This window comes from Chionomys nivalis, chromosome 17 (assembly GCF_950005125.1).
Source record: "Chionomys nivalis chromosome 17, mChiNiv1.1, whole genome shotgun sequence".
In the NCBI taxonomy this organism is placed as follows: domain Eukaryota; kingdom Metazoa; phylum Chordata; class Mammalia; order Rodentia; family Cricetidae; genus Chionomys; species Chionomys nivalis.
The window spans coordinates 41,023,324-41,042,929 of record NC_080102.1 but is presented as its reverse complement, the minus strand read 5'-3'; the positions used below and the strand labels follow the sequence as shown (position 1 = coordinate 41,042,929).

The 19,606-nt window shown below is 46.0% G+C and overlaps 1 protein-coding gene across 2 annotated transcripts in view; it reads left to right on the top strand.

Moving 5' to 3' along the window:
- Efcab6 (EF-hand calcium binding domain 6) overlaps positions 1–19,606 on the top strand; it is a 167,084-nt gene that overhangs the window by 3,587 nt on the left and 143,891 nt on the right. For both annotated transcript variants that reach the window (XM_057792082.1, XM_057792080.1), the window contains exons 2-3: positions 3,761–3,972; positions 17,496–17,584. In XM_057792082.1, the coding sequence (XP_057648065.1) occupies positions 3,761–3,972; positions 17,496–17,584 (301 nt within the window). The remainder of the gene's footprint in view (positions 1–3,760; positions 3,973–17,495; positions 17,585–19,606) is intronic.

Here is a 19,606-nt window from a genome sequence, read left to right as displayed (position 1 = left end):
TCCTTGCCTCCCCATTCCTCTATGCTTCCTATGATACAGGCTTTTGGCTCCCACATGCCTTGCCCTACCCCAAGTTCTCTGATCTCCTTATTATAGATTTGATCTTCAAGAGGGCATGCACACATTAGACACTCCACACTGGATTCAGGAATTCTCTCTGTAGCCTGTCTTTCACTGCCCCAGGTGTAGTTTGCAAGGGATGAAATCCCCAACACAGTATCTTTAAAGACAGTTACACCTCACCCATGGTGCCACTGGTCACTGGCACAGGTGTGGCCGAGCTGTACACAAGCAGGGGCTGGAGAAAACTCCTTCCTATTCTTGATGGGAGGAGCCACAATGTGACTGTGGTGGTTAGTTTGTTAACCTGACACAGTCAGGAATCTCCTTGGGTTGGGGGGTGTGGCTTCAGAGGAGCTGTCTGGATTGGTTGGCCTGTGGACATGCCGCGAGGGATTTTCTTAATGGGACCACTGGGAGACCCACACTGAATGTGGGCAGCACCATTTCAAGGGTGAGGCCCTGGGCTGCCTGTAAAGGGGAGGGAGCTGAATACAGCATGGGCATCAATCTGTTGCTGCCTGCTCTTGACTGGATGGGTATGACCATGGATGTGAGCCTCTGCTGCCTTGACTTCCCTGGGTGACAACCGTGACCTGGAATGGTGGAAAAAATAAGCCCTGTCTCCCTTAAGTGGCTTTCTCAGGGTATTTTATCAGAGCCACAGGAAAAGAAGCCAATAAGAGTGGCAGTGTGATCAAAGACTGCATGGGGAGGGCTCCCTCTGACCATCTTGGAAACTTCTGACTCTTTCTCTGTAAAGACCATGGCCACCCTGTCAGGCTGCATGGGCTTCACTGTCTTCCCACTTCCCATGACACATCAAATCAAACATTCTATCATCTCTGCTTTTTAAAAATTTCCTACTTTGCCCGCCCCACTCTGGTACCTTTATGTTGTGGGGAGCTCCATAAGCATACCCCTGAGCTGCTGGGATGGCCTGACCTGTCTCCACACTCCAGCTTTCTCCATGTGGTAAGAGAGGGACTTTGGGTTCTCTCTGTTGATGGAAATGTCATGGTGGCAGCCCATAACCAGAGCATGAGGCCCAAGGTCTGGACCATTCATGGTTCTTGGCCATGCTGCCTCCTCCACTGGAGTCCTCTTTGTTCCCATAGCACCCGCTCCTCCTTCATCCCTACTCCTCCTCCTCCGGAACGACCAGTTCCAGCACTGTGACCACAGGACCTGGTAGAAACAAAGGAGAAGAAGGCTTTCAGCTCACTGTGGCAGAGGGTTTCAGTCCATTGTGGTGGAACAGCTCAGTTCACCAGTGTTTGGTGGATGTTGTTCACATAACAGTGGACCAGGAAAGGGAGAGAGAGAGAAAGACTGACAGACAGACACATACACACACACACACACACACACACACAAAGAGAGAGACAGAGACAGAGAGAGACAGACAGAGAGAAAAAGAGAGAGGGAGAAGAGAGAGAGAACACCATGGCTGAATATAACCTTCAAAGCCCCCCCCCCGCCCCCAAGTGACCTGTTTATAGCAGATAGCAAATAGGTCCTACTTCTTAAAGGTTCCATAGCCTCTCCAAACAGTGCCCCCACTTTCTATTAGAAAGCTACCCTGTCACTCCAAAGCAGCCCCCTCATTTTTAGGTCTTCAGTGGAGCTTGTCTTTGTTCCTTACTGCCCATCCTACCTTCCTGGAGAAGTCGTGGGCATTGGGAGTGAGAGGCAGCCCAGGCTCCTCTTGGGGACTTGCACAGCCCAGGGATGTGACAGGGAGGACTTGCCCATGGCCTAACCCTAGGTAAGAGTGAAGCAGACATCTGTCACAGCATGGCTGGGAGCCCATGTCATCGCCCTGTCCCACCATTGACAAAAGGTGGCTCAGGCAGCTTACGCTGTGACCCAAGAGAGCCCAGAGAAGGATTCCAGCTGTCACTGAGGTGCCCTCTGAATCCCTGATCTGTCCGAGGCCACCTGAGGTGAAAGCCTTCACTCTCGGCTGATAAGAAATGCCTGTTCTGCAGGTGGTGATGGTGCAGACCTTTAATCCTAGCATTTGTGAGACAGAGGCAGGCAGATCTCTGTGAGTTCAAGGCCAGTCTGGTCTACAAGAGTTAGTTCTAGGACTCTGTCTTGAAAAACCAAAAAAAAAAAAAAAAAAAAAAAAAAAGCCTATTCTAAGAGAGGTACCTAGAGTCTGAGCTCCCTGACTACCCTTGTGAAAATAAAAAAAGACAAGGCCTTAATGAAGCTTTTGTCACACACTGGAATCTGCTATAATAAATGCAAGGGACTCGCCAGGCCGCTGTCCTCAGCTTTCTCTTTGCTCAGCCAGCTATGGAATATCAAACAGAGCATCCAGTGCTTACACACTGGCTCTGATGGGTGCCCCCGGGTTCATTGCATTACTGCATTTCTCTGTGCAATTGTTTCTGTCTACAGTAGAAGTCAGGGAGGCCTAGTAGTCCGTTACCTTTCACGGGTGACCTCTGAGGCCTAAAGCATCCTCCTGCCCCCAGGAAGTTGAAGGCCTCGACATTTATCCAGAGCATGGGGAACATTTTCATGCCATCTTTCCATACCCAGGCTGTTCCACACCCAGACCTCCCAGTCTTGAAAAGGAAAAGGATCCCTGTCAATCAAAGATTTCCCCCCAAACTGTCAAGGTCATATAAGGTAGATAAGATACTGTAAAGGTTGACTTAGGGGCTAAGCAGATGGCACATGGATAAGGTGCTTGCCAGGCAAACCTGAGAATTGAGTTCATATCCCTGAAACCAACCCACCAACAGTGATGGTGCAGGCCTTGCTAGGGAGGGAGAGACAGGAGGAGGGTCCCTGGGTTTGCTGACCCCTTAGCTCTAGGTTTTTTGTGCTTTTAAAATAAGTACTTTATTATTATTTCCCTCCCTCGCTCCCTCGCTCCCTCGCTCCCTCGCTCCCTCGCTCCCTCCCTCCCTCCCTTCCACAGGGTTTCTCTGTGTAACCATCCTGGCTGACCTGGAACTAGTGCTGTAGACCAGGCTGGCCTCGAACTCACAGAGATCTGCCTGCCTCTGCCTCCCAAATGCTGGGATTAAAGATGTGTACCACACTACCTGGTAGCTCTAGGTTTAATGAGAGGCCACATCTCAAAAAATAAGGTGGAGCAGATAATGAAGACACCCGGTGTTGGCTTCTGGCCTCCACATCTGCATGTCCTTTCATGAGCACTCACATGAACACGTGTGTATTCACACACACACAATAAAACTTCACTGAGGACTGTTGAGGTGGTTCAGCAGGCAAAGGCACTTTGCTGTCAAGCTTGGTGACTTGCGTTTGGTAAATGGGACCCACATGGTGGAAAGAGAGAACCCACTCCCCCACGCTGTCCTCTGATCTCCGCATGCATGCTATGGCATTCCTTCAGCCACATACATAAGAATACATGCACACATGCACACACACACGCACGCGCAATAATTGTAAAAGTAAAGATTGATCTATAAGATACATTTCTTCCATTCCTCAAGAATTCTCATATCCCATGTCCTTGTAGGGAAGAGCACCTTTGCTTCTTTCCCTTATGGGTGTGATCCTGGGCTAACCAACTTCCAGGGGTAAAAACTCGGCTGTCCTTGCTGAGGCATTAGCTGAGCAGAGACATGAAAATGAGAGAGGAAGCTGAGCTCTGCAGTCTGTTGCATCCTGGTCTAAGCACGCTCACTAGATGTTTCTGTCTCACCCACAGCCACACCTGTTGCCAACCCAGTCCTTTCCTTCTTAGACGTTGAACGGATTCTGTCTCAAAAGCTCTCCAACAAAAGGGATGAAATGAAAAAGGTCTTCCAGGTTCTCGACTCGACCCAAAGCCAGACAGTGACGAAGGGGGATCTGAAGCGTGCAATCACGGCCTTTCTCATGCCTCTCACAAGAGAGCAGTTCCAGGACTTGCTGGCGCAGGTAGGATGAGCGACACTCAGTATGGGCTGTTCTGGAGAAGCCAGGGGACTGGCAGAGGAAAACATGACTGTTCTGTCCTTGCATTGGCCTATACGAGCGACTGGGGCTGCGATCACTGTTCATCAGTCACTTGAGTTCCTGCCAATTCGGATGATATGATCAGCGTTCACTTGCTCATATTTTGCACACAAAAGTGTGCCTGTCATTTTCTTCCTTAAAAACTTCTATATAGAAGTATTAGGTCAATTTATGTATATGTAAAGATTTGTTTGTTTGCTAACTTACTTTTTTGAGATACGGTTCTCACTTTGTAGCTCCTGGAACTCACTATGTGGATCATGGCAGCCTTGAACTTATAGAGATCTACCTGCCTCTGCCTCCCAAGTACTGGGATTAAAGGCGTGCACCTCTATGATCAGCTTAATTTTTTTTGGTATGTTTGTATGTGTGGGGGTATGTGCATATGAATGCAGTACATGCAGAGGTCTGAAGAGGGTACCAGATTCCTTGTGGCTTGTAAGCCACCAGATGTGGGTACTGGAAGCAAAATTGGGGTTCTCTGTAAGAGAATGTTATTAAGTTCTGAGCTGTTGCTCTAGTCTCTCAATTTGTATTTTAGAACATAGTATCTCAGCACTTGTTCTCACATCAAAATTTATGATGCTTCCCAGATAGTCTCTGGGTTAGTCATCCTGGGCTCAACTCCTGGGTGGGGATGTTGTGAACATCTGGATGTGGTGGCTGCTGTGTAAACTTGAGGATCCCAGTTTGGGGCTCCAGACCCACATTTAAACTGGCACAGTAGTATGCATCTGTCACCAGTGCTGGGGATGAGGAGGGGGTAGGGACAGGCAGATCTATAACCAGCAGTGATAGAGGAGGCAAGCCACTGTTGCCTTCTGACCTCTGTGTGTGCATTCCTTTCCACACGTATATGCACACATGCACACAATGAGTGTACAAATGTCCACACACAATAAATAGTGTAAATTAAAGAATTTAAGAAACAAGGGCAAGTTAAGGAGCATCTATGATATGCTGGACACCGGGTGGGGGCAGGGCACATACTGAGGCCTGACTCCTTCCTACCCTTGAGGAGTTTCTGGCTCAGGAGACATGGAGTTTACCAAGGACTGTGGCAAGGATCATCAAAGTGTACAGACTCTCTTTTCTGAGGTTGGAACTCCAGGAAGACTGTCTGGGAGGGACATTTAACGTTTCTTCTGTTGAGTTTGGAGTAGATATTAGTGAAATGATAAAGGAAGGTCATAGTGCACAGGCATGGGGGACAGCCTGTTCTCTCTCAGGCTGTAGGGAGGTGGAGAGGCTGTGTAACTGGTATAATGCCAGGGCCTGGGGAGGGATGTGAATGGTAAGGGTCCTTGGGCCAATCACTGGTCTATCCCAGCCAGGGTAGTGGAAAGAGTAAGGATTTCTGGTATAGCCCATAGGGAAAAGGATATAAATCTGGTAGGGATCCAACATTAGTAAGTCTTTGAGCATCCTAGCAACTACAAGTATGGAGAATTCAACTAGGGGCATCAGTAGCATTCTTTCCAGCATGAGAATCACACTTGTGCACACATGTGCACACACGCGTGTAATCATGCTTTACCCCTTCATTCTTAATCAAGGTCTGGCTTCATGCTATGGTAGTGCTTTTAGAGGCCTATTTTATGTTAGAATTTGACGTGTGCACCATCCCAGGCTAATTTGCATGTAACTGACCTGGGATAAAGTGTTATGAACACAGCTGTTCAGTGGAGGGCAGATGTCACCCAGTTCTCGTGTTAACTCCAGGAGTTCATCACATTTCTTCTGTGTAGTGGAATACATGGTGACCCCAGAACTAGGGAAGTTAAGGCCGGAGGATTTCAAACTCCTGACTAGTCTGGACTACATAACAATTTGGAAGCCAGTTTGGACAACCTAGTGAAGCCCTGGCCTCAAGACAACACCTGTATTCTGGATTTTTTTTTCCTGTGCAAATCACATTGTTCTTTAGGGGTTCCCCTCTGTTCAGCTTTGTTTTTCTGAAGTTCCCAACCATGTTTAGTCAAATGTAGTTTTAATCCCATCCTCTCCCATTTGGGCATTTGGTATTGCCCCGTGGGCTCCCTTATTTCTCTGTTTTAGAAACATCATATTCTATGTACTTTTAAGATTAGATATCATGTATCTATCCCCAAACCTACTGGTTTTTTTTTTTCGTATTCTTTCTGTGTTGTTAATTGGTCCATCATCCCCTGAGCCTGCAACTTTAGACATTTTTTTTATTAAGATCTAGAATTTCATTTGGTTCCCCTTTTTGCTTGTTTGGATTTCTCCTTTCTGTTTGTCTCTTTCTTCCTTAAACACCGCTGAGACTGCTGCTCTCAGGTCCTGGCCTGGTACACGCAACACGCTGCTTATCCCTGAGTTGGCTCTCACAACGGTCTTATCTTTTGAAAAGGTCTGCTCTCATGGCTGTTCATATTTGAGTTTGTTTGGATAATGATACATACCAGATTGGGCCAGTGAAATAATGTGTGCGCCATATAGATAAATTTCCAGCAGTCACCTCAAGAGGTGAATAATAGAGTAAATGAACTGTTTCTTATTTATTTGTTTGTGTGTGTGTGTGTGTGTGTGTGTGTGTGTGTATACACGACATGGCATACATGCAGAGGTCAGAGAACAGCTGTGGGAATCAATTCTCTCCTACCAATCTCAGGAATTGAACTCAGGTTGTCAGTCTTGAAAGCAAGCCCCAAAAGCAAGCCCCCCTACCTCCCGAGACATCTGCTGGCCCAGGAATTAATTTTAATAATAGTTTTATTCAATCATGAATGTTCAAATACTATTTCATTTAATTCTGTCACTGTTGAAATGGTTGGCACTTTACCTTTTCATGTCTGAAGTCTTTATACACGGTGAACGCACACACACAGACAGCTTCGGCGTCTTCACTGGACTTGATCTGACTGTGAGCCTGTGAAACGTCTGCTTGAAACATAAGATTCACATCCCCAGCTTTTTAAAAACACACTTAGACATTTTTCAATAATGGAATCAGTATAATTTTTGAAATTTAGGTTAATTAACACTGAATAAAGTGAAAAACGGTTAATCACCTGTATTGGCCACATCTCTAGAGCTTAGCAGCCACATATGTGGACAGGCTTTTTCTTTTGGGCCACCAACCAGCTCTCAAATCATGACACGGAGACTTATTATTAGTTCTAAATGCTCAGCCTAGCTTGGACTCGTTTCTGGCTACCTCTTTTAACTTAAACTAACCTGTTTCTCTTTGTCTACCTTTTGCCTTGGGTCTTTTTACCTTTCTTTCTTCTGAATATCTTACTTTCACTGCTTCTTCTGCCTGGCTGTCTGGTGGCTGCCTGGCTTCTTGCCCCCGGGTTTCCTTCTTTCCTTCCTCCTCCTCCTTTATTCTCTTTGCCTGTCAGAGAGACTATCCTATCTCTGCCCAGCTATTGGCCATTCAGCCCTTTATTAGACCAAGGGTGCCTTAGGCAGGCAAGGTGAAACAAATGCAACTCATCTTTACATAATTAGACACACATCCTGACATCATCAAACAAATGCCACATAGCCAAATGTGACACACCTTTACACAGTTAAAGTAAAATTCCACACAGAAATGAATGTAACACATCTTTGCCTGGTGAAACGAATAGCCCACAACACACGTGACTCCAGTCATGGGTGTGAATGCTGTGGAGCCTCTGGCCTCTGGCTGTCCCTCTGAAGAATGCTTCATTTTGACAGACAGCTAACTATAAACTCCGTCTTGCCTGCAGAGGTCAGAACTCACCTCTTAGTTTAGATCTTTTGTGTTTGGCTATGCTGCAATGACTCTTGTACACATGTGGTTCCTTGAAGTTGGCTAGACACTCGGGCAGAGCTTATAGCACCAGAAGGTGGGTGTCTCTCCCACCCCCTCCTCATGGTGCTGTGGTTGTTCTTGCTTCTGCATATTAGTCCTCCTAGGCCAGAGACAGAGTTCTCTCTCTCTCTCTCTCTTAAAATACACTATTAATTATTTGAGAGTTTATATATAATATGTATAACGTATTTTGAGAATATCCGTCCCAACTTCTCCCTTAACTCCTCCCAGACCCACCAACCCCCTCCCAACTTTATGTCCTCTTGTCTTCTTTGAATAGCCCACTAAGTCTGTTTTGTGCTGTCCACATACTCGTGGGTGTGGGTCATTCACTGAAGCATGGTTGACCTACTAAAAGCAATATCCTTAAGGAAAACTGTCTCTCCCTCTCCCAGCTGCCACAAACTGCTCCTAGCTCCTCAGCTGGGGTGGGCTCATGAGGCCCATCCTCCTCCTTGCTGCGATGTTGACTGGCTCGATATTGCACAGACATTGTACAGTCCATCACTGCTGCTGTGAGCTCTCAAGTGCAGTGGTCCTGGCCTGCTCCGAAGGCATTGTTCTGCTCTGGTCCTTCCAACCTCTGGCTCTTACGAACTTTCTATCTGTCACTGTTTCCACAGTGGTCTTCTTAACTTTTTTTTTATTCCTTTTACATACCAACCACAGCTCCCCATCACTCTCACTTCCCCCCAACCCCCCATCCAATCTTCAGAAAGAGTAAGACCTCCTGTAGGGAGTCAACAAAGCCTGACACATCAAATTGAGGCAGTACCAAGCCTCTCCCCCCAGCATCAAGACTGAACAAGGCATCCACCATAGAAAATGGACCCCAAAAAGTCAGATCATGCATCAGAGACAGATCCTGGTCCCACACAATGACTAAAACCCAATGAAACCCCAGCCTTGTTCTGCTGCGTGGACAGCATCATCTACCCACAAATTAGTGCAGTTCCAGAGCTCTCCAGAGAAGTTTCTCTGTGCAGTGGATGAGGTAGAAACTCACAATTGGTCAAGTGGAGAGAGTAAGGACATTGGAGTGTTCGTTCACAAAAGAAACACCTATACTACACACACATACATCATACATATGCACACACACAAGCATATACATACACATATGTGTACAATATAAACTTACACACACACACACACACACACGCTCATGCATGCAGCTTAAAGACCATTGTGCAAAAGTTGGGGAGCCTGAAGCTAAATACAACTAAGAACTGAGAGAAGTTCTCCCACTACCTGCCCCTTTTAGGTTTCAACTCCCTCTAAAACCTGCTCTTTCCTGATTCCCCCCCCCCCAGAATTATCAGTCTATCACTGTCATAGCCTTGTGTTTTCAAAGCAAAGTCATAGACAAGTTGGGTGTAGAACTCAGAGAACACCTTTTTCCCAAGCCATTTGAGAAAAAACTCATTACCTGCAGGTGCTGTAGTGTAGATTTCCTTCAAACCAAGGTGCTGCCTCCTATCAGCCACAGCCCAGCTGTTCAAGTAGAGACTCCCCCGCCTCATGATGCCCAGCTCAACCCCAGAGTTCCATGCCTTCGCCCCACACCCACCTTGCAGGTCTAGGTTACAGTCAGACTCTGCCCTTGATTTGGGTAACAGTTCATCACTGTCAGTCTGGGACAGTTCCCCCATCTTTCCCTGCCTTTACATTCTGCTGCCACAGAAGACCCCATGTGGGTTTGCCTGGGGTTTCCTCGGGAGCAGGTGTTGGCAGCATCTCTTGTGGGACTGTGTGTGTATCCCAGCAGTGACCTCAAGCTCTTCTCGGGTCACACTTCATTCCTGTGTGTCCCGGAGCTGCCGACACTTGCCTTGGCCACTTCACAAAGGGAGATCTGTCAGACCTTCTGGGGTGTGCACTTTGTAGTTAATATTCCATGAGGGAAACTTTCAGATTAGTAAATATTCCGTTTCTCATCTGACTTTCAATCTGTTCACCCACTGTTTCCATATTTGCAGAGACTGGAGGTCTCCTAGTAAGTGGGTTAGGAATTCATTATTTATTCACTTTGGTGTTTAATTCATCCCCGTGCAGCCGGCAGCAGCCCCTCTAGTGTGCTTCCCCAGCCTTGGACACAACTCTATTACTCCTTGAGGACTTGTTTGCCTTTTAAGACAGACCAACCTTTTCTGGAGCCACCTTGCTTGAGTCCTGGAATCACCTGCTCTCCAGAGCTTGGCTCACTCTGGTTGGATGAAGGGTTTAGGTGGAGGGCGGCTCCCATTGTTGGGAGGCCATCCCTGGAGCCTTCCTGGTGGGCAGAGCTCTAGGAGTTCATTTGTTCACACACATGGCTCTCTGCGTTCACATTCTGCCCTTTTCTGGGTGACCACACAAAGCCCATGGCTCAAGACAATTGTCTCCCATTTTCTCCAGTGTTCCGGGGTGGCTACCTATCTTTTCTCAGGACTGTAGCTGCCTGCTCAGTGAGTACGATGTCTGGACCCTGCCATCCTTAGCATGTTTTCTTGACTAGCCTTCCTGTTTCATGACTCCTCTCCCCAGTACCTCCTCTTGTATTTGGAGGCCGCCTGCCGTTTGCTCAGAATCTTCCTGCAGTAACATGGCAGCAGAGGACGTCACAGGCTGAGCCAGAGTGCCCGAGTCAAAGAGAGACTCACTGCTGTCTACATTTTTAATAGCAGCTTAGTGAAGATAGAATGTATATGCCCTGCATACCTAATGAGCCCAGGCTCGTTAGGAACTGCTCCCACCCCACCCTCTTTTATCTACCAGGAGTGACTAATGCACTCGCTGACACTGGAGATGCCAAATGTTTATTTTTATTTTCTTTCCTTTCCTTTTCCTTCCTTCCTTTCCCTCCCTCCCTCCCTCCCTCCCTCCCTCCCTTCCTTCCTTCCTTCCTTCCTTCCTGATAGTGTCTTGCTATGTAACTCTGGCTGGCCTGGAACTCACTGTAGAGATGCAGCTGGCCTTGAGCTCACAGATATCTGCCTGACTCCCAGGTGTCGAGTATTTCATACAAATGGAACCACACCATGTGTGTGCTTGCATGTTAGGCTACTTTCACTTAGCATGTTCAGTGCTCACCGGGGGTTAGGGTAGCACTAGAGTCCTTTCCATGGCTGTCGTCTGGGCCCATGTGTGGATGCGCCAAACTTTCCAGCCTTGGGGATCTCTAAGTCATTTCTGCTCTCTGCCATTTGTGGATGTTGTTGCCGTGAACATTGACTCTCCAGGGTTTGTATGGACAGAGACTCTCACTCTCTTGGGGACCTGCTGAGGGTGGAGTGGCTGTCACATGGGGCTATTTCTGACTTAAGAAGACTATTTACCCTTGTAAACACTGGGCAGACACTTTATACCAAGTGGAGAATTAAAATATAATCTCTAGCCAGGCGGTGTTGGTGTATGCCTTGAATCTCAGCACCCAGGAGGCAGAGGCAGGTGGATTTCTGTGAGTTCAAGGACAGCCTTGAACTGATCCGAGTTCCTACAAGTGAGTTCCAGGAACTCACAGAGTGAATTCCAGGACTACCCAAAGAATCCCTGTCTTGAAACAAACAAACAGACAAAAAAAAAAAAAAAAAATCCCTGCTATGTCCTTACAGCCATGGTCTGATGTCAATTGACAGTGGTGATAATCTCCCCAAGCTAAACAGCTGTGTAGGAGAAGAAATACAGAAACCATGACATATAACGTCATTTTTAGAAGAAGGTACTGTGAACTGGCTCTTTCTCCAACACCAGGCATGCTTCCTTAGGGCCTGGAACCTCTAGATCTGTGGTCAGTGATGGGGGCCAAGGTCACTGTGAGTTCATGATTAGTTCATGGGTGACACCCTTCTTCCTCAGTCGGTAGCCCAACCAGAAATGTACAAAACCAAGAACGGTTTTATAATAATTTGCCCTAGCAATTAGAATAGAGCTTTCCAGAAGCCATTTACACATCCTTTAGCTCTAGTGTTCACTGGAGAGCCACATCAGGATGCTTTAGTGTTGGGGCACTGTAGACTTTGCTGTGGCCTGCTCTGCACCATTGTTTCCATGAAGAGTCTCCAAGTACTGACATGGACCTCTCTCTCTCCGTGTGTGTGGAGGGCAGAGGTCAACTTTGAATGCCTTTCTATTGCTCCCTACCTTATTTTTGGAGACAGGGTCTCTCACTGAACCTGGAGCTCACTGATTGGCTAGACTAGTTGGCCCCCAAGCTCCATTATTTACCTGTCTCTCTGCACCCTCAGCGTGGGGTTACACGTACATGCTTCCTTGCCTAGTATTTCCATAGGTGTGTGGGATGTGATCTCGGGTCTTCCTGTTTGTGCAGTGTTTTACCCTGTCAGCCATCTCCCCAGCCTATTCTTAGGTCATTTAAAAAATAAAATGTCTTGTGAGAAAATGGATTTCAGAGAGCTAAGTTGTGGTTTGGCTTTTTGGTATTCTAAGTTGGAGACCAGGGTTATGGGAACATTTGATGGTAAATACAAATTGTGAAACTCCTCCTTCTGCAGCCCAGATCCAGCACCAGAACTTGCCTCCTGAAGTCCACGTGTTTGTCTACGTGTGTGCCCGTTTATTGGCTGTAATCTGGCAAATGTCTTCTCATTCTTTTTCAACTTAAGTGTGTGTGCATGTGTATGTGTGTATATATACGTGTGTTCGTGTGCATATGGAGATCAGAAGAGAATGTCAAATGTTTCTCAGGACTGTCCACCTTGTTTTTGAGACAGGCTTGCTCGTTGTTCTGGAACTTACCACATAGGCCAGGCTGCTTGACAGTGAACCCCAGGGATCCTCCTGTCTCTACCTCCCCAGCACTGGGATTATAAGCACATGTCGGACTCTCAGATTTTTTTTTAAATTGCTTTATAAATAATACCATTCAAAATTTCCACCTCTTCCCATTTTCCTCCCGTTCCCCCATTCCCCTTTCCCCTCCCCCCCAGTCCTAAGACAGGGTACCCTGCCCTGTGGGAAGTCCAAGGCTCTCCCCGCTCCATCCAGGTCTAGGAAGGTATGCATCAAAATAGACTAGGATCCCAAAAAGCCAGCACATGCAGTAGAGACAAATCCCAGTGCCATTATCATTGGCTTCTCAGTCTGCCCCAATTGTCAGCCACATTCAGAGAGTCTGGTTTGATCACATGCTCCATCAGTCCCAGTCCAGCTGTCCTTGGTGAGCTCCCATTAGATCAGTCACACTGTCTCAGTGGGTGGACCAACCCCTCGCTGTCCTGACTTTCTTGCTCATCTTCTTTCTTCTTCTGCCCTTGTCCCATAGCCACACTGATGAATATCTTGAATATCACCATAGAACCTTTGTCCGGCGATGGTGGAGATAGAGACAGACACCCATAGTGGAGCACTGGACTGAGCTCCCAAAGTCCATTTGGCTTTTGGGGATTAAACTCAGGTCTTTTTTTTTTTTTTTTTTTTTTTTGATTTTTTTGAGACAGAGTTTCTCTGTAGCTTTTGGTTCCTGTCCTGGAACTAGCTCTTGTAGACCAGGCTGGCCTTGAACTCACAGAGATCCGCCTGTCTCTGCCTCCCGAGTGCTGGGATTAAAGGCGTGCGCCACCACCACCCGGCTCAGGTCCTTTCTTTACTGACGGAGCCTTCCCTCCAGGTCCCCATTCTCTTTTATCTTGTCACTGAGAGCATCCAGTCTTGAGCCACACATTTGACCTGTTTTTGCCCATCTTTTGCCATGTTAGGAACACTTCTGAGCACCTGCTACTACCGTATCTCCTGAAATACATACATACTACCAGACGTGGGAGTCACAGGTGCCCTTTGCAGGAAAAGCTTCTCCAGAGACGTATCATAAGCCAGCATCCCTCTGGCCTCATTTCCTAGTTACACATGTTTTAAATGGGGAAGAGAAATTTATCCTTTGGGGAACATTGAGATATTAGACTTTGAGGCTGATACTTCCAGGCTAAGTAAATATCAGTTCAGTTGTGCAGACTTGGGGATCATTACATTATGTGAACCTGTATGAGACTTATTATAAAATATTTATATTGATCTATTCTTATGTTTATTTAGATTCAAAATCTTTTATCCTTCTTTAATAACTACCTTCATTTAAAAAATTAGTCTTGTATTGGAAATAATTCTGAACCTTCAGAAAATCTTCCTTAAGAATGATACTAAAGCATTTGTGGCACAGTAATCCTATGTCCCTCGGTTTGGAGTTATCTGTGGCACAAGAGTCCCTTTATTTTGTTCTCCTGGGATCTTAGCTTGTGTGTGTGTGTGTGTGTGTAGGCATATATGCAAGCAATATACTCAACATGTACATTGTACATATTTTTAAAAGATTTATTTATTTTTATTTTATGTGTGTGTTTGCCTCTGTTTATGCACCATGTATGTGCAGTGCTTGTAGAGGCCAGAAGAGGGCACCATATCCCTTGGAAACCATTTTGTGGGCACTAGGAACCAATCCTAGGTTTTCTAAAAGAGCAGTCAATGCTCTTAACCTCTGAGCCATCACCTCAGTCCAGTACATATATTTTTATTATTGAAGACTTATGGTACAAACAATGGTCTTGCTATTCCCTATGTGTTTGTAGCACTCTCCCTCCCTTCCTTCCTTCCTTCCTTCCTTCCTTCCTTCCTTCCTTCCTTCCTTCCTTCCTCCCTCCCTCCCTCCCTCCCTCCCTCCCTCCCTTTCTCTCTCTCTCTCTCTCTCTCTCTCTCTCTCTCTCTCTCTCTCTCTCTCTCTCTCTCTCTCTCTTTCTTTCGACAGGGTTTCTCTGTATAACAGCCCTTGCTGTCCTGGAACTCACTCTGTAAGCCTGGAGCTCATAGAGATGCACCTGCCTCTGTCTCCCTAGTGCTGGGGTTAAATGCTGCACCGCACCCTGTGCTGTAGCATACTTTAATCATACTCAACCCCATCACTTTTTCATTCCCTTCCCTTTTCCCCAACAGTCTGTTTTTTTACTTTCCTATGTCCTATTTTTACCCTTAATTTAGCCAGAAGGCTAAATTTTATTTCAGACTTAGACTTGTGTAAGAGAAAGCACGTTTATATATCTGCCTGAGTCTAACTTACTCCCTTAAACCTCCAGCTCTATCCATTTCCCTGAAATTGACACGATCTCATTCTTCAGAGCTGTTACGTTCCCCACATTTCCTCCCTTCATCTGCAGACAGATGCATAGCCGGTTCATCGCTTGGCTGTTGTGAATGGTGTCGTGATACACACGGGTGTCTAAATATCTCTATGGTGTGCAGATGTAGGGTTCGTCACTGTGGACCCAGGGACAGCTGGGTCTCATGGCGGTCTTGTTCTTAGTTTCAGAAGGGCCCTGCGTATTGGTTTCTGTAATGGCTGCACTAACTTCCATTCCCGCACAGCATGCAGGTCCTTTCCCTCAAAGGCCAGCCTTTGTTGATATGGTTGTTTGTTTGCTTTCCAAATGACTGGAGTGGGATAGAAACACATTGTAGCTTTAAAAAAATTAATCATGTCACTTAAGATTTTAATTCTAGTGCTGTGTGTGCACGTGTCTCTCTGTGTGGTTGTATGTCCTTGTCAGTGTGCAAGTATGCACATGTAGAGGTCAGAGCATAACATCATGTCTTCCTCCATGGCAGCAGGATCTCGCTAGTCAGGAAACTCACTATGTCAGCTTAGAATTGTTGGCTGGACAGCTCTTGGGGTCCACCTGGCTCCACTCTCAGTGCTGGGTTTGCAGGTATGTATATCTATGCCCTTTCTTTAAAAAAAATATTTCTATCTTTTCTATTTTATTTATTTTTTTTTAAATTTATCTATTTATTTATTTATTATGTATACAGCTATCCAGAAGAGAGCACCAGATCTCATTACAGATGGTTGTGAGCCACCATGTGGTTGCTGGGAATTGAACTCAGGACCTTTGGAAGAGCAGGCAATGCTCTTAACCGCCGAGCCATCTCTCCAGCCCTCTATTTTATTTTTTTATACGGGTGTCAAGAATTCAAACACAGGTCCTCGTGTCTGCAGAACAAGCACTGTTACCCACTGCATCCCCCGAGGACCACCTTGTAGACTGGATTTGCATCTCCCTGGTAACAAGGGAGGTTGAACATCTTTTCGAGTGTTCCTTAGCCACGTATGCTCTGAGAACAGTTTCTTCAACTCATTCACCTGCTTGATGATTATCTGTTCTTTGGCTATTCAGTATATTTTGGATCCTAATTTCCTGTCAGATGACCAGTTGGCATAGCTTTTTTCTCGTCCCGTGCCTGTTGCTTCACCCTGGTGTTGGTTTCCTCTGCTGAAGAGCTTTGAACTGTGTGCAGTGAGTTCCTGAGCAGTTGGTGTACTTTTCAGAAAGTCCTTTTCTGTGCCTAGATCTTCAAGCATCTCTCCTGCATTTTCCTCCAGTGGAGTCAGTGTTTCAGGTCTTACATAAATGTCCTTGATGTCATTGATGCTTTTTTTCTTTCCTTTTTTTTTTTTTAATGGCACAGGGCGAGCCTGAGATGTAGTTTGGTCTTCAGCCTTTGAGTGTCCAGTGTTTCAGCATCATGGGCCAAGAGTTGGAGACCAACTTCTCTCTAGTGTGTACTTGGCCCTTCGTTGGGAAAGAGGTGGCTGGAGTGTGTAGCTTTCCTTCTCGGTCCTTCAGTCTGCTCTATCGATCGACATCTATGTTTGTGTCAGTACCAGCCTGGTTTTGTTACCAAGGCTCTGTAGTGCAATTTGGGATCTTTGTGTTTCCGTATGAATTGTAGGATTTGTTTTGTTTGTTTGTTTCTCCTGTGAAAAATATCATTGGAATTTTTATGGGACTTGTATTGACTCTGTGGTTTGCTTTCAGCAATGCAGCTGTTTTCATGAGGTTAATTCTTCTGCTCCCTGTGCAAGGGAGGTCATGGATCTTCAACACACTGAAGTGCATTTTGTTTTCTGGAGAAAGTCTTCAAACACCGAAGAAGCTGACAGTCTCACAGTTCTTTCTGACTTCAGGGTATAGATTTCCTAAAAACAAGGACTGATCTCTGGTGTGATCATAGTGCAGTGCCCATCTCAATTGATTTAATCATTTTGTTTAATCTATAATTCATATTGACTCACTTGACCCAACAGTATCCTTTATAGTGAGGTGGCTCAGTGGATACAGATGCTTGCCCATAAGCCTGACAGCCTGAGGTCAGTCCCTGGAGCCCGTATGGGGGAAGAGGAGAGCTACTTCCTCCAGCAGTCCTCTGACCTCTGCATGACACAGCATGACACCGCTTCCCCAATAGCTAAATAATTATACTAGAAATGTACTAGAAGAATAACTCTTAACAGCGACAGTCTCTCTCTTGAAACTAGATGGATGTCTCTGCTCTCCCCTCCGCTTCTAGTACACATAACACATAGGAGATGTTTGTGAGGCTTCTGCTTGATTTGTATGTAGATGTTCGGTGAGTTCAGGTCAGGTGTTTGGTAATGTTATACACACATGTTGGCTTTTCCCTGCCTCATACCACGCTTTCTGAGGACGTGATCAGCTCTGACTCCTGGGAAGGACTCACAAATGTTTACTAATGTTTCTGTTCCCTTAGCAGCTTCGATGTTACAACTTTTCACGACACAGAAGTCTGCTCTGTGTCTATGGCTGGAGCCTCAGTTCTCTAACACGTTGTCATGCTTCCTGTCTGACCATAGATCCCACTCACCAGCTCAGGGAACGTGCCATACCTCGAATTCCTGTCCAGGTTCGGTGGAATTGATCTAAATATAAACATTATAAAGAGGTAAGTGGGTTTTTGTCACTCGTATTAACATTTGACATTTGAAATGATGTATCAGAGTCACAACCCAGGCCATTAGAGCCAGAGTCACACATCTATATCACTTTCTTTCCTCTCTGAGACTGAGACTTGCCATATGTCCCATACAGGCCTTAAACTCGTGATCCTCCTGCCTCAGCCTCCCAAGTGCTGGGACTGCAGTGTGTAGCACATGCTTGGCTCATACCTGTGTCTCCATGGAAAATGCATGGGCAGAGCCTGTCCATGTAACGTTTAGGGGTTTAATCGTCAGTCAAAGTTTTATTTAGAAAGAACGAGGCTGTAATAGAACATAAACATAGCAGGTCAAAGTTAGGTTTTAAAATATCCTGTGTACAATGTATTTTAAATCTGGAAAGAAAAACAGATTTTAATTTTGAAGTAAGATGCTAATGTTTCAGATTTGATATTTGTTGTTTTTGTACATTTTTGTACCATTCATTGAACTGGGAATAGTGTTTGTTGGATGGAGAAAACAGGATGTTAAAGGTTTTGTAAGGTCACCACTATGCTTTATAGTTTTAGCAGAAATGTAGGGCTCACTGGCTCATTGTAGCCTGTGGGGCCTGCCACATAACCTTCAGTAGCTCTGTCAACAGGAATGCTTTGGGTTCCAGTTTGTGGCTTAGGAGATGCTGTTTTGGTGAGAAAATTAGTCACTGCTTATCTGACTCTGTGAATAAGCCTCACTTTCTGTGGAACTATGCAAACACTTACAATAATTTAATTTGGGGGCTAGAGAGATGACTCAGCAGTATAAAAGCCCGTGTAGCTCTTCCAGAGAACCTGAGTTCATTTCCCAACACCCATGTCTGGGAGTTTACAACTGACTATAGCTCTGGTTCCTGGGATCCAGTGCCCACTTCTGGCCTCCATGGGCACTGCACTTACTCAGGTGTAAATACCTACATACAGGTGGTACACTCTTCGCACATAAGTAGAAATAAGTCTGATCCTGTGCAGTTAGCGCCTTTCAGTATTGCCTTTATAGAGTCACAGTAGACGCCCTGTCCCCCTTCCCCTCCCCCCTGCAGCTTAGGCACAAACATTGCAGCAGGAGGAAGAGGCAATAGAGAGCCGTGGGTGATGGGGAACTGTGGGCAATGGGGGGCACAGGTGATAGGGAGATGTGGCCCTTAAGACTTCTGCACAGCGTCTTGAACATGCTGGATGCTACTGAACTATGTACTTAAAATGGTTCAGTGGTCCTTTTTTTTTTTTTTTTTTTTTTTTTAAATGGTGGTAAGAGATTGAGCCCAGAGAACACACACATGCTAGGAGTGCTTTTTCCATGCAACTGTATTGCCAGCCCATGAGAACAAATTTCATGACTTTCTTTTTGTTAAGTCATAATTTAAAAACCACTAGTGAAGGGCTGGAGAGATGGCTCAGCGGTTAAGAGCATTGCCTGCTCTTCCAAAGGTCCTGAGTTCAATTCCTGGCAACCACATGGTGGCTCACAACCATCTGTAATGAGGTCTGGTGCCCTCTTCTGGCCTGCAGGCATACACACAGACAGAATATTGTATACATAATAAATAAATATTAAAAAAAAACCAAAAAAAACACTAGTGAAGTAACTCTCTCTGCGGTGACAGATATCAGGCCCTCTCTGTGGTTTGAATGGGTCCCCAGAAATTAACACATTAACCCTAATTTCTTGATTGGCATTGTTGGGAGTGGGGCCCAATGGAAAGCCTTTGGTTTTGGGGTAAGAACCGGTGGAAAAGGTTGTACTGTGTCTATGATAGTAGGCTCTTGCTCTCATGGGACTAGATCATTTATCTTCAGGAGTGGCTTCTGTGAAGCCAGAGTCTCTCGGGATCTCTCTTCCACACGTGCCCGCCTGCTTTTCCTCATGGGCCCGCCTGCTCTTCCTCATGGGCCTGCTCTTCCACATGCCCGCCTGCTCTTCCTCATGGGCCCGCCTGCTCTTCCTCATGGGCCTGCCTGCTCTTCCACTTTCTGCCACCAGCTGAAGGAGTG